The 15,472-nt window shown below is 44.2% G+C and overlaps 1 protein-coding gene across 2 annotated transcripts in view; it reads left to right on the forward strand.

Moving 5' to 3' along the window:
- The window catches only part of adamtsl3 (ADAMTS-like 3), a 184,959-nt gene that overhangs the window by 18,924 nt on the left and 150,563 nt on the right, over nucleotides 1-15,472 (forward strand). For both annotated transcript variants that reach the window (XM_031812497.1, XM_031812498.1), the window contains exon 3: nucleotides 9,304-9,429. In XM_031812497.1, the coding sequence (XP_031668357.1) occupies nucleotides 9,304-9,429 (126 nt within the window). The remainder of the gene's footprint in view (nucleotides 1-9,303; nucleotides 9,430-15,472) is intronic.

Here is a 15,472-nt window from a genome sequence, read left to right on the forward strand (position 1 = left end):
TCTTCCCCCTGGTACCCAGATCTTTCCGTTAAATGTGACGGGCAATGGGCGACACACGCCATTAAACCTCTTCCTCTTTGGTTCACACTCCATTAACATTCCCTGCTATTGGTCTATCTCTCATAACAACCATCCATCACGGCGATAGTGACAGGAAGTGTTACCTTGGTGAGGGAAGCATTCTGGAATCTGTGGATGTCTGAGCTATTTGCCTCTGGAGAGATGAGCTAGAGATGACGTAGCGCTCTGAAGGGATGCCAGTCGGGAGTACAGATCAGGAATACCACACTTCCAGCAGGGCATTAACGTGGGAAAACAGCAGGGCTTTGTTCAACAGGGCACAACGTTGTGCAACGTTCAGTTGAATGAAAAAGGTTGTTGAAGAACATTGTGATTATAGCGGCTCAGGCGGCGAGTGCAGGGCCGTGCACAGACCTTTCAGGGGCAGATGCTCAAAAGGAACCCCCTCCCCCCGCTTGAAAAAAATGAATACATTTATAATTAATTCGAAATTCATAACAAACCAGATTTATTGTTGTTGCATTGCATATTTATTTCTGCAACAACACTCACTCATCATCACAAAGTGTAAGATATCTAGTTACAGTGCCTCCTAAAGACATGATTGACATGGGGAAAATAGGATGGGCTATCAGCTGATCATTGATGTTGTTGATTGATGTAAATATGCTACTTAGTTATCTCCATTTATTTGACTGATTGTGATGTACCTCTCTATGTATTTCTGTCTCTCTCTGCTGCGCATCAGCCAACCAGACTGAATATTGATGTACGCTAAATTAAATGTTATCAAGTGATAATCAAATGTTATGCTGCTGTGGCAGTACTGTTGTATTTAAACTAGGTAGCTAGACAGACACTTGACTGGTGACCGCATCTCTCAAGCTGTGCATGTTTAGATAGCGAGCACGCGCAATCTCTGTACAGGCCATAATGGGGAAAAGGGGCAACCGGGCATGGGGGGGGGGGGGGGGCAAACTTGACAATGACTTGCGGGCAGTGGGTTCCGAACAACAATAAAAAAGAGCTATACAAAAAAGTCCTAACACCACAAAAAGGGCACTTTGGAGACAGGAAGGGCAAAGGGTCATGTGCTCTGCACAGGTAGAGCCTGTCTGTGGACGTGCCTGGGTCCGAGTGTACTGCACAGGTAGAGCCTGTCTGTGGACGTGCCTGGGTCCGAGTGTACTGCACAGGTAGAGCCTGTCTGTGCATGTGCCTGGGTCCGAGTGTACTGCAGCTGCTGCACAAGTCTTTCAATTCCAAATGTTGACACTCTCATATGGTCACACCCTGCTACACCCAACAAACCGTCATGGAAGTAGCAAATTGTTTAATGAACTGAATGCGTTCCCTCTTCCAAAGTTTCTCCCAGAGTTTCCCACAATCAGAATTACTCATAGACTGTCTACATGGCAACTTCAGAGACTTATGCTTCATAGTCAAGGGGCAGTGTTTCCCTTGAAGAAGCCTTCTAGGCAGCAACAATTTCCATTGAAACCAGTTGAAACCAAAGTATTTCAGGTGGGGGGAGATAGATATGACTTTGAAGAGGTCAACACCTCTAAATAATGGTTTCTTCCAAGAGGGGCTCTTTACATTTTCTTAAACTCAGGGGGTGGCTTTAGTTTAGCTTTCAACTTCGTTCTGATAAGCAACTGTATATAATTGGAACGCTTTGAACTCTTAACAGCACTGTTATTAATACTGTGTGTGTACTCCCCCTAAACCTTACCCTCTCTGAACAGCGAAGTAGATAAGACGGTCCATCCATAATGCCAAGCTAGGCCAAAGGGGTCCAAAGTGGTCCCAATTGGGCCAAGTCGGGCCTCGTTGGAATCTATGCTTCTGTTCTGGGATTTTCTTTTGGGTCCAGCCAGCCCTTCAGTACCCTTAGTAGTACCCTTTCAAGTGTTCTTTCTAGGGGAATTGGATTTTTGTCAATTGCCCCATGTCGTGATGTGTGTCTTAATTGTCCCAGGAAGAAAGCTGTGATTATTTGGCTGTGTATACACACACACTCACGCACTGATACACACACACACACTCACGCACTGATACACACACACACACTCACGCACTGATACACACACACACACTCACGCACTGACACACATACACACACACACACACACACACACACACACACACACTGACACACATACACACACACTCACGCACTGACACACATACACACACACACACACACACATACACTCACGCACTGACACACACACACACACACACACTCTGATTCCACGATACCCATGAATGGTCATTTTTGAAGATCTAAATAGAATGTGTTTTTGAAACATCAGATACAGAGAGAGTGTGTGTATCTGATGTTTCAAAAACACATTCTATTTAGATCTTCAAAAATGACCATTCATGGGTATCGTGGAATCAGAGTGTGTGTGTGTGTGTGCGTATGCGTGTGTGTGTGTGTGTCAGTATAGGTTAAATCAAGATATTGTCCTACGAAGAAATGACCATTCATGGGTATCATGGAATCAGAGTGTGCGGGTGTGTGTGTGTGTCAGTACAGGTTAAATCAAGATATTGTCCTGTGAAGAAAGGACCATTCATGGTAAAACATTTGTTGGGGGGCGACTCTGTGACTGGGATCACCAGTGGTGTGCTGGAGCTGAACAGATTAGTGTGTGTGTGTGTTTGTATATATGTGTGTGTGTTTTGTATGAATAGAGATGTTATTGTTCCTACTCTACTGCCTCTGAGGGTGAAAATAGACTTTTACACAATGAGATCAGACTTGACTTTCCCTCTCTATCACACCTGCTCTCTCTCTGTCTCTCTCTCACCACAAGTGGTGGGGTGGCTGGTGTGTTAGTTTTTTAATTGCAGACTTTAACATGACTTTTCCCCCTCACTTGGCTGTAGATGATACTCCAAAAGGTTTTGGGATATTTAGTTCCCCTACTGAGATAGTAAACAGTCATATTTTCTGTAGTCAGATTAATGTCATAGGGCCCCATTCATTCTGAAAGTGCCTAAAACACCTTATATACATTCCAACCCAGCTCATATTCTGGTTGGGGGAGGGTTTGTCCAGGTTTGGCTGTCATTGTAAAATAAGAATTAGTTTTTAACTGACTTGCCAAGTTAAATAAAGGTTACATTTAATAATAACTGTGCAGTGGCATTATATCATAATAGGTGACTTAAATTTGGACCAGATTTCTCCATGGAGATTTTTAAATTGAATTGAATTTTTAAATAAAAAAACCCTCAAAGCTTCAAAATTGTACAGTTGAAGTGGGAAGTTTCCATACACTTAGGTTGGAGTCATTAAAACTCGCTTTTCAACCACTTCATAAATGTTGGTCGTTTTGGCAAGTCAGTTAGGACATCTACTTGGTGCATGACACAAGTAATTTTTCCAACAATTGTTTACAGACAGATTATTTCACTTATAATTCACTGTATTACAATTCTAGTGGGTCTGAAGTTTACATACACTAAGTTGACTGTGCCTATACTGTACTGTATTTGATACCATTCCACTGATTCTGCTCCAGCCATTACTACGAGCCCATCCTCCCCAATTAAGGTGCCACCAACTTCCTGTGTTGTAAACCTACTTAGGAGACAAGTTGGGGGAAATGGCCTTGAAAGATTTTGATTCCATTTTCACACTTGCTACAGAGCTCTTCTTTGTTTTCTCCCATTCAGCATTGTTCACACCCTTTTAAGCCTTAGCCCCACCCATCTCTTTAATAATTCACCTGTAAAAGCATGACCAACCTCTACATTATCTCTGCCAATCATGTCTGTCCGGGAAAGATCCTGTCTTTCTTCCTATATGCTGTATCTCAGTGCTTTCTCCTTGGCTGCACTAGGCTCATATTTTGACATCTTTATTCATATTTACAGAATCCAATACCAGTTTGTAATGAAGTCACATGGCCAAGAAGGCATTAGCATCAAACACCCCTGATCCTATAACCAGTCACATTTATTCAGCAACAGATACTTTTGTAATGTGAGTTGGACTGTCCCTCTAATCCGTTGGTCCTTCCCTACTCTAAAGTGACTCACTGCCCCACTGTAACACACACACACACACACACACACACACACACACACACACACACACACACACACACACACACACACACACACACACACACACACACACACACACACACACACACACACACACACACACACACACACACACACACACACACACACACACATACATACATACATACATACATACATACATACATACATACATACATACATACATACATACATACATACATACATACATACATACATACATACATACATACATACATACATACAATGGGGAGAACAAGTATTTGATACACTGCCGATTTTGCAGGTTTTCCTACTTACAAAGCATGTAGAGGTCTGTCATTTTTATCATAGGTACACTTCAACTGTGAGAGACGGAATCTAAAAAATCCAGAAAATCACATTGTATGATTTTTTTATATATATATATATTTTTTAATTTAAATTTGACCCCCTTTTTCTTCCCAATTTCGTGTCATCCAATTGTTAGTAATTACTATCTTGTCTCATCGCTACAACTCCCGTACGGCTCGGGAGAGACGAAGGTCGAAAGCCATGCGTCCTCCGAAACACAACCCAACCAAGCCGCACTGCTTCTTAACACAGCGTGCATCCAACCCGGAAGCCAGCCACACCAATGTGTTGGAAGAAACACCGCACTGCGCCCGGCCCGCCACAGGAGTCGCTGGTGCGCGATAAGACAAGGATTTCCCTACTGGCCAAACCTTCCCCAACCCGGAAGATGGTAGGCCAATTGTGCGTCGCCCCACGGACCTCCCAGTCGCGGCTAGCTGTGACAGAGCCTGGGCGCGAACCCAGAGTCTCTGGTTGCACAGCTAGCGCTGCGATGCAGTGCCGTAGACCACTGCGCCCCCTGGGAGGCCACATTGTATGATTTTTAAGTAATTCATTTGCATTTTATTGCATGACATAAGTATTTGATACATCAGAAAAGCAGAACTTAATATTTGGTACAGAAACCAGAGATCATACGTTTCTTGTAGTTCTTGACCAGGTTTGCACACATTGCAGCATGGATTTTGGCCCACTCCTTCATACAGACCTTCTCCAGATCCTTCAGGTTTCGGGGCTGTCGCTGGGCAATACAGACTTTCAGCTCCCTTCAAAGATGTTCAATTGGGTTCAGGTCTGGAGACTGGCTAGGCCACTCCAGGACCTTGAGATGCTTCTTACGGAGCCACTCCTTAGTTGCCCTGGCTGTGTGTTTCGGGTCATTGTCATGCTGGAAGACCCAGCCACGACCCATCTTCAATGCTCTTACTGAGGGAAGGAGGTTGTTGGCCAAGATCTCGCGATACATGGCCCCATCCATCCTCCCCTCAATACGGTGCAATCGTCCTGTCCCCTTTGCAGAAAAGCATCCCCAAAGAATGATGTTTCCACCTCCATGCTTCACAGTTGGGATGGGGTTCTTGGGGTTGTACTCATCCTTCTTCTTCCTCCAAACACGGCGAGTGGAGTTTAGACCAAAAAGCTTTATTTTTGTCTCATCAGACCACATGACCTCCTCCCATTCCTCCTCTGGATCATCCAGATGGTCATTGGCAAACTTCAGACGGGCCTGGACATGCGCCGGCTTGAGCAGGGGGACCTTGCGTGCGCTGCAGGATTTTAATCCATGACGGCGTAGTGTGTTACTAATGGTTTTCTTTGAGACTGTGGTCCCAGCTCTCTTCAGGTCATTGACCAGGTCCTGCCATGTAGTTCTGGGCTGATCCCTCACCTTCCTCATGATCATTGATGCCCCACGAGGTGAGATCTTGCATGGAGCCCCAGACAGAGGGTGATTGACCGTCATCTTGAACTTCTTCCATTTTCTAATAATTGCGCCAACCGTTGTTACCTTCTCACCAAGCTGCTTGCCTATTGTCCTGTAGCCCATCCCAGCCTTGATGTCCTTACATAGCTCTCTGGTCTTGGCCATTGTGGAGAGGTTGGATTCTGTTTGATTGAGTGTGTGGACAGGTGTCTTTTATACAGGTAATGAGTTCAAACAGGTGCAGTTAATACAGGTAATGAATGGAGAACAGGAGGGCTTCTTAAAGAAAACCTAAGAGGTCTGTGAGAGCCGGAATTCTTACTGGTTGGTAGGTGATCAAATACTTATGTCATGCAATAAAATGCTAATTAATTACTTAAAAATCATACAATGTGATTTTCTGGATTTTTGTTTTAGATTACGTCTCTCACAGTTGAAGTGTACCTATGATAACGATTACAGAACTCTACATGCTTTGTAAATAGGAAAACCTGCAAAATCGGCAGTGTATCAAATACTTGTTCTCCCCACTGTACGTACATACGTACATACATACATACACAGACTCACACACACGTGCATACACATACTTACATGCACCACGCACGCACTCACACACACACACACACACACACACACACACACACACACACACACACACACACACACACACACACACACACACACACACACACACACACACACACACACACACACACACACACACACACACTCTGGGGTGTTGTGTAAACTATACTTAGTGGTGTTTTCTCTGTCCCTACAGACATTGAAGCGACGCATGACCCTTGCAAAAGAGATCGAGAGACCGGGAGAGTGAGACAGAGAGAGAGACAGAGAGAGAGAAAGAGAGTTACAGAGAGATAGACAGACAGAAAAAGAGAGAGACAGAGAGTCCGAGAGGGAGAGAGAGAGACAGAAAGAAAGAGAGAGAGAGAGACAGACAGAGAGAGGGAGAGAGAGACCAGCTGTGCCCTCCAAAGGGCAGGATAGCCCAGACACGGTCACTCTAGTGGTGTGTAAACTCAATTAGAGGTCTTGCTGTTATGGTGGGCTGTTACACCATGACCCAGTGACTTCACAGTGGGAGGGTGTGTGAGAGAGAGAGTGTGTGAGTTTGTGTGTGTGTGTGAGTGTGAGTGTGTGTGTGTGTGTGTGCATGCAGGTGTGTGTTAGAGAGAGTGTGAGTCTGGCCAGATGTGGGCATAGACGGATTGCTGCTCCAAAGGTGACTCATGGCTTCTTTCCAAACCTTTACAGGGGATATAGACACTCTGGGTGTGTGCTGCTTGATAGTCTTTTGGAGTGCTGTGAGGAGGGTCCAGCATCTGTGTGTGTGTGTGTGTGTGTGTGTGTTTGCACGTGTGAACGCGTGTTCAAGGGTACAGGCACTTTCTATAATTTATGGACCAGACAGAACCTATTCTGTAGTGCAAGAACACTTTGATCAGAGACTGAAGGCGATCTCTCTGATTATTCTATGGTATTTGGAGCGACTGCACTGAATCATAAACAATATGAATATATATTTGTCTCACAGTGACTCAACATTGTGTCTGCTCTACTCTGCCTGTGGTAATGCCTGTCAAACCCAGTGGACTCAGAGCCTGCTGTCTGAATCTGACAACATCAGTGTCTCCACCAGCCAGCCTGTTTCCAGGGTAACTACTGTTGTGGCCCTTCCAGACAGAATGGGCACCCTACTTAAAAGTCATGTCTGTCGACACCTGAGGGACTTACGTGTGTCTGTGTTTATTTTGGTTCCTCTGGTCCAGACTTATATATAGGGGGGGTCACAGGATGCACCTCAAATGGATCCATATTCCTTTCATAGTGCACTACTTTAGACCAGCGCCCACTGAGTTTTGGTCAAAACCAGTGCACTATATAGGGAATAGGGCGCCATTTGTGATGCAACCCCAGTTCATACAGATGGCAGTGTGCTTTGTGTGTCCGGGTGGGGTGGGGGACGAAGGGAGGGGGGGGGGGGCTTCACACATGGGCTTTGTTTAGGCTGGAGTCTGGGTGCAGGGTTGTGTCTGTCTGGAGGACAGCTCAGTGGGAGAAGACTGAAGTCCTGCCTCTCAGCTGGTGTCTTCTCTGGTGTCCTGTCAGACACCCACCAAGTTACTGATGAAAGAGTGTGTGTCTGACTCTCTTCTCAGTGTGTGTGTGTGCGTGTGTACCCTACATGTGTGTGAGTATGCTTGTGTGTGTGTGTGTGTGTGTGTGTGTGTGTGTGTGTGTGTGTGATTTGCACAATTTCAGGAAGAATCGCCACAGAATTCAGTGATGTTAGCTGGAGCACAGCTAGTCTCTCCTGTGTATACACACAGTGTGAATACGATACCAACCCCGGTCTACTTGGGGAGACGATATCACTGCATCTGTTTATTAAACAAGACTTAGGTCCAGGTTTCTCTCCTCTAATGAACATCACATAGATTAGTAGTGTGATTTACGGTCTGTTCTGAGAGCTACGGTGACTAGCACTACGTCGTCTTGGATAGGGAGTCTGCAGCTGAGAGGAGTGAATGTTGCTCTGCACATTTGCACAGTGATGACACACATGCGTGTGTGTGTGTGCGCGCATGCGTGCGTGCTCGTGTGTGTGTGTGTGTGTGTGTGTGTGTGTGTGTGTGTGTTGGGAGAAGTTCACATTATTAGCTCTATTCAGGTAAAACCTCTAACAGAGTTACCAGGGATCTCTTCTTTGGTAACAGAGTTACCAGGGATCTCTTCTTTGGGAACAGAGTTACCAGGGATCTCTTCTTTGGGAACAGAGTTACCAGGGATCTCTTCTTTGGGAACAGAGTTACCAGGGATCTCTTCTTTGGAAACAGAGTTACCAGGGATCTCTTCTTTGGGAACAGAGTTACCAGGGATCTCTTCTTTGGTAACAGAGTTACCAGGGATCTCTTCTTTGGTAACAGAGTTACCAGGGATCTCTTCTTTGGTAACAGAGTTACCAGGGATCTCTTCTTGTGGAACAGAGTTACCAGGGATCTCTTCTTGGGGAACAGAGTTACCAGGGATCTCTTCTTGGGGAACGGAGTTACCAGGGATCTCTTCTTGGGGAACAGAGTTACCAGGGATCTCTTCTTGGGGAACAGAGTTACCAGGGATCTCTTCTTGGGGAACAGAGTTACCAGGGATCTCTTCTTTGGAAACAGAGTTACCAGGGATCTCTTCTTGGGGAACAGAGTTACCAGGGATCTCTTCTTGGGGAACAGAGTTACCAGGGATCTCTTCTTGGGGAACGGAGTTACCAGGGATCTCTTCTTGGGGAACAGAGTTACCAGGGATCTCTTCTTGGGGAACGGAGTTACCAGGGATCTCTTCTTGGGGAACAGAGTTATCTCTTCTTGGGGGATTTCAAGTTTTCTATTCATCTTTTTATTTTCTACCTCCTGTCTCCCCAGTGTGGAGCGACCCAGAGCCAGACCCAGGGTGCCGTGTTCCTGCCTGAGTTTGCTCTGTCCCCTCAGGGAAGTTTCCTGGAGGACACTACCGAGGACCAGTTCCTTACCTACAGATACGACGACCAGGTGGGTACACACACACACACACACACACACACACACACACACACACACACACACACACACACACACACACACACACACACACACACACACACACACACACACTCTCACACACACTCTCACACACACTCTCTCACACACACACACACACACACACACACACACACACACACACACACACACACACACACACACACACACACACACACACACACACATACACACACACACACACACACACACACACACACACACACACACACACACACACACACACACACACACACACACACACACACACACACACATACACACACACATACACACACACATACACTCACACATACACTCACACACACACACACATACACACACACACACACATACACTCACACACACAATGGAAAACCTGATCCTCTGAGTGGGTCTGCTGTGAGTGACGTGTGGGAGTAAGGGAGAGAAAGATGGGTTGTTTTTGGGGTGTAGACAACAAATGAGACACACATGACATGTCAAAAGAACAACTATTTATAAGCAGTAGGAAAAGTCCCCAATGTCTTTTTCTATAGTATAGACTATGTGAGAAGATATTGAGTGGACCAGGATACAATGCATTCATTCATTCTTCTCTCTGCAGTTTGATTCAATAAAGCAGTGTGCTCCTGCTGATCCATCTGGCGTTGGGCTGAAGAGCTCAGGATAATAAAGATATGTTGTTTTTTTGCTCTCAATTTGGCCTTTTGGATCAGGAACCACAACATTCTGGTTAAAATGTTGAGTACATGATGTTTTGAAAAGCTCGCATCTGACCAATATCAGGACAAATGATCCCTAATTATACGCAGAAACATGTCTGAATGTTTCAAGTTGGATTTCTCCTGAATTATTGGTCTGTAATTTGTATGGTTGTATGGCCCAGTACTTTTTTTGAAGCACCCAATTCAATAGAAAATACTGGTCTGTCACATGGCCCATGGGTTAGTTGAATAGAGATGAAAGATGGCATTACATTTGTCTGTGAATTTCAGACATGCAGTTAAATGCCAGAGAGGCTATTGAAGAGAGAACAAGTGGTATAAAGAGGCAGAGCCTGACAGAATATCTGTCCCATTTTTTTAGGCACACAGTAATGAGACATTTCCTTTAAAACACAGGTTTTCAGGCCATAACCTTTCTGTAGAGATGGACCGTACTATACTGGGGTTGGGAAAGTGGTGGTCACTCACATTATCACAACCTATCACATTAGAACTGACTGAATCAGTGTTGACTAACTATCACTATTAAGGTTGCAAAATTCTGGTAACTTTCCCAAGTTTCCCAGAAATCCTGGCTGTAGAACACAGGATTCCCTGCTTATTCCCTTCTGATACTGAGAATCATTCAACCAGGATGATTCAGTCAGCAACATCACTGTGACCATGTCGGTCCCCAGACCTGCTGCTATAGGGACTTGACTTATACAGTACAGGAGCGCAACTTTGGTTTTAGAAGGGGGAAAGTAAAATAAAAAGTTATTTCATTTTATTTTTATAAATACAGTCAGATTAACATTCCAAACAGCCTATCCGACTCCTCGAAGGCGTCCACATGGTCCTAAAGCACACCATTGCCTCGTTTTGTATCACATTCCAATTTTAAAACTGTGGGGGACAAAAATGCAATTTCAGAATGTGGGGGGGGGGGACATGTCGCCCCTGACTCAGTATGTTCAGTTTAGATATTCCAGTGCTACTAGGAGGATTTGTATGGAATGGGCTGCTTACCTGGGGAATGTCATATATTCCATGTGATGGCATCTCCCAAAAATACTGTATTTTCTTATTTCTTTTTAAAGCTGACACATTTGACCTCATTCAGGATTTGTCAAAGCTTGCTTTTGGTCTTTTTGGGAGATGCCATAACTTTTTATTTTTTGAGTACACAGTATGTTTGACTCTTTGTTGAAAACTTCCCGAATGATTCAGCCTGTCTCCCCTAGTCTTGAGTGATGCAGTCATGTTAAGTCCAAGATTGTAGAATTGGATGCTTCTGTCTCTCTCTTGTTGAGGATGTGTGTCTAATGCTGTTCATGTTCCTGACTTAGACATGTCTGGATGAGGGATAGAGCTGCATTAAGCTACACAGACACGGTGGATAGTCTGTACATGTGAGTCTTGTTTTGGGTTTCTCTGTGTTAGTGGATGTGTGACTAAACCAGTTCATGACTTACACCTGAGCTACATTAACATGGCTGATATATCTGTAGTATCTATAGACTATAGTCTGCATAGTGTTCGTTGGAGTCTTGTTTTGGGTTTCTCTGTGTTAGTGGGTGTGGGATGCTAGGAAGTGAATTCATGGGGTATGTGTGGCTAAGCCAGACATTGTCTGGTCACTGGGACTGCTGCCAGGTGGCTCAGTGATGCTGTGGTGCTGGCTGCGGGAAGATCAAGGTTGGCGGTTCAATTCCCACGTCGGTCTCATATGCTGACTATGTGTTCACTGGGAGGAGGTTTTCACACACAGGGTTTATTGCATCCAATCTGATTTTAGTAAAAAAGGTCCTGTAATGTGAATACTCTGAAAAATATGTATTTTCAAATGTCTATAGTACCTTGGAGAGTAATGTGAAGAGCTGAATGAACCTGGACGCTCTCAGAGTGATATGAACCAAACTGAGTTCTTCCCTTGGGTCTTCTCTGCTGAACATAAAGACATTTGCACCACATCACACAATGCCACGATATGCTCTAGGTCTGCCATCTTCTATCCATTTTACAGCAAAAAAGTGAGACTTTCTTGTTTGTTATTTAGTCTTAACCCAGATACTGGTGATAGGGGTTCATTGAAAAGGGGACGCCAGGTCCCATATTCATAAAGAATCTTCCAGTAGGAGTGCATCTCATCTAGGATCAGACCCACACATGCATGCCTCTAGCCCCCATTTTCTATTAGCCGAAGCAAAAGTCCTTTGTCATCTCAGAGACAGGAACAATACAGCACTCACAGCTTAGGCACCATGACTGCGTCCCAAGTGGCACCCTAGTCCCTATATAGTGCACTACATTTGACCAGGGCCTTCAGGCCTTTGGTCAAAAGTAGTGCACTATATAGGGAATAGGGTGTAGTATATATGACAAAGTGCCGACATACAAATTGCTGTATGACCCTGCGAATAGAGGAATGATGGAGGTAGACATCTGTTCCTAACACTTTCTCCTGTGGTAGTCTTGGACCAGAGCCTGCACTGACTTAGAAAGTCACTGCAGGAGGAACAAAGAGACTGTCTGAGGCTGAGCCAGTCTGTGGAACACACACACACACAGCGCCATCAGAAAGTATTCACACCCCTTGTGACTTATTCCACATTTTGGTGTGTTACATCCTGAATTCAAAATGGATTCAATCCATTTTCAGAAATATCTTATTTACATAAGAATTCACACCCCTGAATCAATACTTTGTAGAAGCGCCTTTGGCAGCGATTACAGCTATGAATCTTTCTGGGTACGTCTCTAAGAGCTTTCTACACCTGGATTGTGCAACATTTGCCCATTATTCTTTTCAAAATGATTACATCTCTGTTAAATTGGTTGTTGAACATTGCTAGACAACCATTTTCAGGTTTTGCCATAGATTTTCAAATAGATTTGAGTCTGTAACTTGGCCACTCAGGAACATTAATAGTTTTCTTGGTAACTCCAGTGTAGATTTGGCCTTGTGTTGTAGGTTATTGTCCTGCTGAAAGGTCAAACTCCCAGTGTCTGGTGGAAAGCAGACTGAACCAGGTTTTCCTCTAGGATTTTGCCTGTGCTAAGCTCCATTCTGGGGGTTTTTCAGGACAAAAAGTAATTTTTTATTTTTTTATTTTACCTTTATTTAACCAGGTAGGCAAGTTGGGAACAAGTTCTCATTTACAATTGCGACCTGGCCAAGATAAAGCAAAGCAGTTCGACAGATAAAACGACACAGAGTTACACATGGAGTAAAAACAAACATACAGTCAATAATGCAGTATAAACAAGTCTATATACAATGTGAGCAAATGAGGTGAGAAGGGAGGTAAAGGCAAAAAAGGCCATGATGGCAAAGTAAATACAATATAGCAAGTAAAATACTGGAATGGTAGTTTTGCAATGGAAGAATGTGCAAAGTAGAAATAAAAAATAATGGGGTGCAAAGGAGCAAAATAATTAAATAAATTAAAATTAAATACAGTTGGGAAAGAGGTAGTTGTTTGGGCTAAATTATAGGTGTGCTATGTACAGGTGCAGTAATCTGTGAGCTGCTCTGACAGTTGGTGCTTAAAGCTAGTGAGGGAGATAAGTGTTTCCAGTTTCAGAGATTTTTGTAGTTCGTTCCAGTCATTGGCAGCAGAGAACTGGAAGGAGAGGCGGCCAAAGAAAGAATTGGTTTTGGGGGTGACTAGAGAGATATACCTGCTGGAGCGTGTGCTACAGGTGGGAGATGCTATGGTGACCAGCGAGCTGAGATAAGGGGGGACTTTACCTAGCAGGGTCTTGTAGATGACATGGAGCCAGTGGGTTTGGCGACGAGTATGAAGCGAGGGCCAGCCAACGAGAGCGTACAGGTCGCAATGGTGGGTAGTATATGGGGCTTTGGTGATAAAACGGATTGCACTGTGATAGACTGCATCCAATTTGTTGAGTAGGGATATTGGAGGCTATTTTGTAAATGACATCGCCAAAGTCGAGGATTGGTAGGATGGTCAGTTTTACAAGGGTATGTTTGGCAGCATGAGTGAAGGATGCTTTGTTGCGAAATAGGAAGCCAATTCTAGATTTAACTTTGGATTGGAGATGTTTGATATGGGTCTGGAAGGAGAGTTTACAGTCTAACCAGACACCTAAGTATTTGTAGTTGTCCACGTATTCTAAGTCAGAGCCGTCCAGAGTAGTGATGTTGGACAGGCGGGTAGGTGCAGGTAGCGATCGGTTGAAGAGCATGCATTTAGTTTTACTTGTATTTAAGAGCAATTGGAGGCCACGGAAGGAGAGTTGTATGGCATTGAAGCTTGCCTGGAGGGTTGTTAACACAGTGTCCAAAGAAGGGCCGGAAGTATACAGAATGGTGTCGTCTGCGTAGAGGTGGATCAGGGACTCACCAGCAGCAAGAGCGACCTCATTGATGTATACAGAGAAGAGAGTCGGTCCAAGAATTGAACCCTGTGGCACCCCCATAGAGACTGCCAGAGGTCCGGACAGCAGACCCTCCGATTTGACACACTGAACTCTATCAGAGAAGTAGTTGGTGAACCAGGCGAGGCAATCATTTGAGAAACCAAGGCTGTCGAGTCTGCCGATGATTGCTTTGCCACATTTTTGTTGCAGTATTACTTTAATACTTTGTTGCAAACAGGATGCCTGTACTGGCTTCCTTCTTTTCACTCTGTCAATTAGGTTAGTATAGTGGAGTAACTACAATGTTGTTGATTCATCCTCAGTTTTCTCCCATCACAGCCATTAAACTCTGTAACTGTTTTAAAATCACCATTGGCCTCCTGTTGAAATCCCTGAGCGGTTTCCTTTCTCTCTGCCAACTGAGTTAGGAAGGACACTTGTGTCTTTGTAGTGACTGGTTGTATTGGTACACCATCCAAAGTGTAATTAATAACTTCTCCATGCTCAACGGGATATTGAATGGCTGTTTTTTTTTACCCATCTACCAATTGGAATATTGGAACCTTTGGAACCCTGTCTTTGTGGCTGAATCTGTGTTTGAAATTCCCTGCTCGACTGAGGGAGATAGTCATTCAGAAATCTTGTTAAAACACTGTTATTGCACACAGAGTGAGTTCATTATTATGTTTTGTTAAGCAAATGTTTACTCCTGAACTTATTTAGGCTTGCCATAACAAAGGGCTTGAATAATTATTGACTCAAAACATTTCAGCTTTTCCTTTTCAATGATTTAGTAGAAATGTCTAAAAACATAATTCCACTTTGACATTATGGGGTGTTGTGTGTAGGCCAGTGAAGAAAACATCTACATTTATTCCATATTGAATTCAGGCTGCAACAACAACGTGGAAAAAGTCAACGGT

The sequence above is a fragment of the Oncorhynchus kisutch genome, unplaced genomic scaffold, assembly GCF_002021735.2.
Source record: "Oncorhynchus kisutch isolate 150728-3 unplaced genomic scaffold, Okis_V2 Okis03b-Okis08b_hom, whole genome shotgun sequence".
NCBI lineage: Eukaryota > Metazoa > Chordata > Actinopteri > Salmoniformes > Salmonidae > Oncorhynchus > Oncorhynchus kisutch.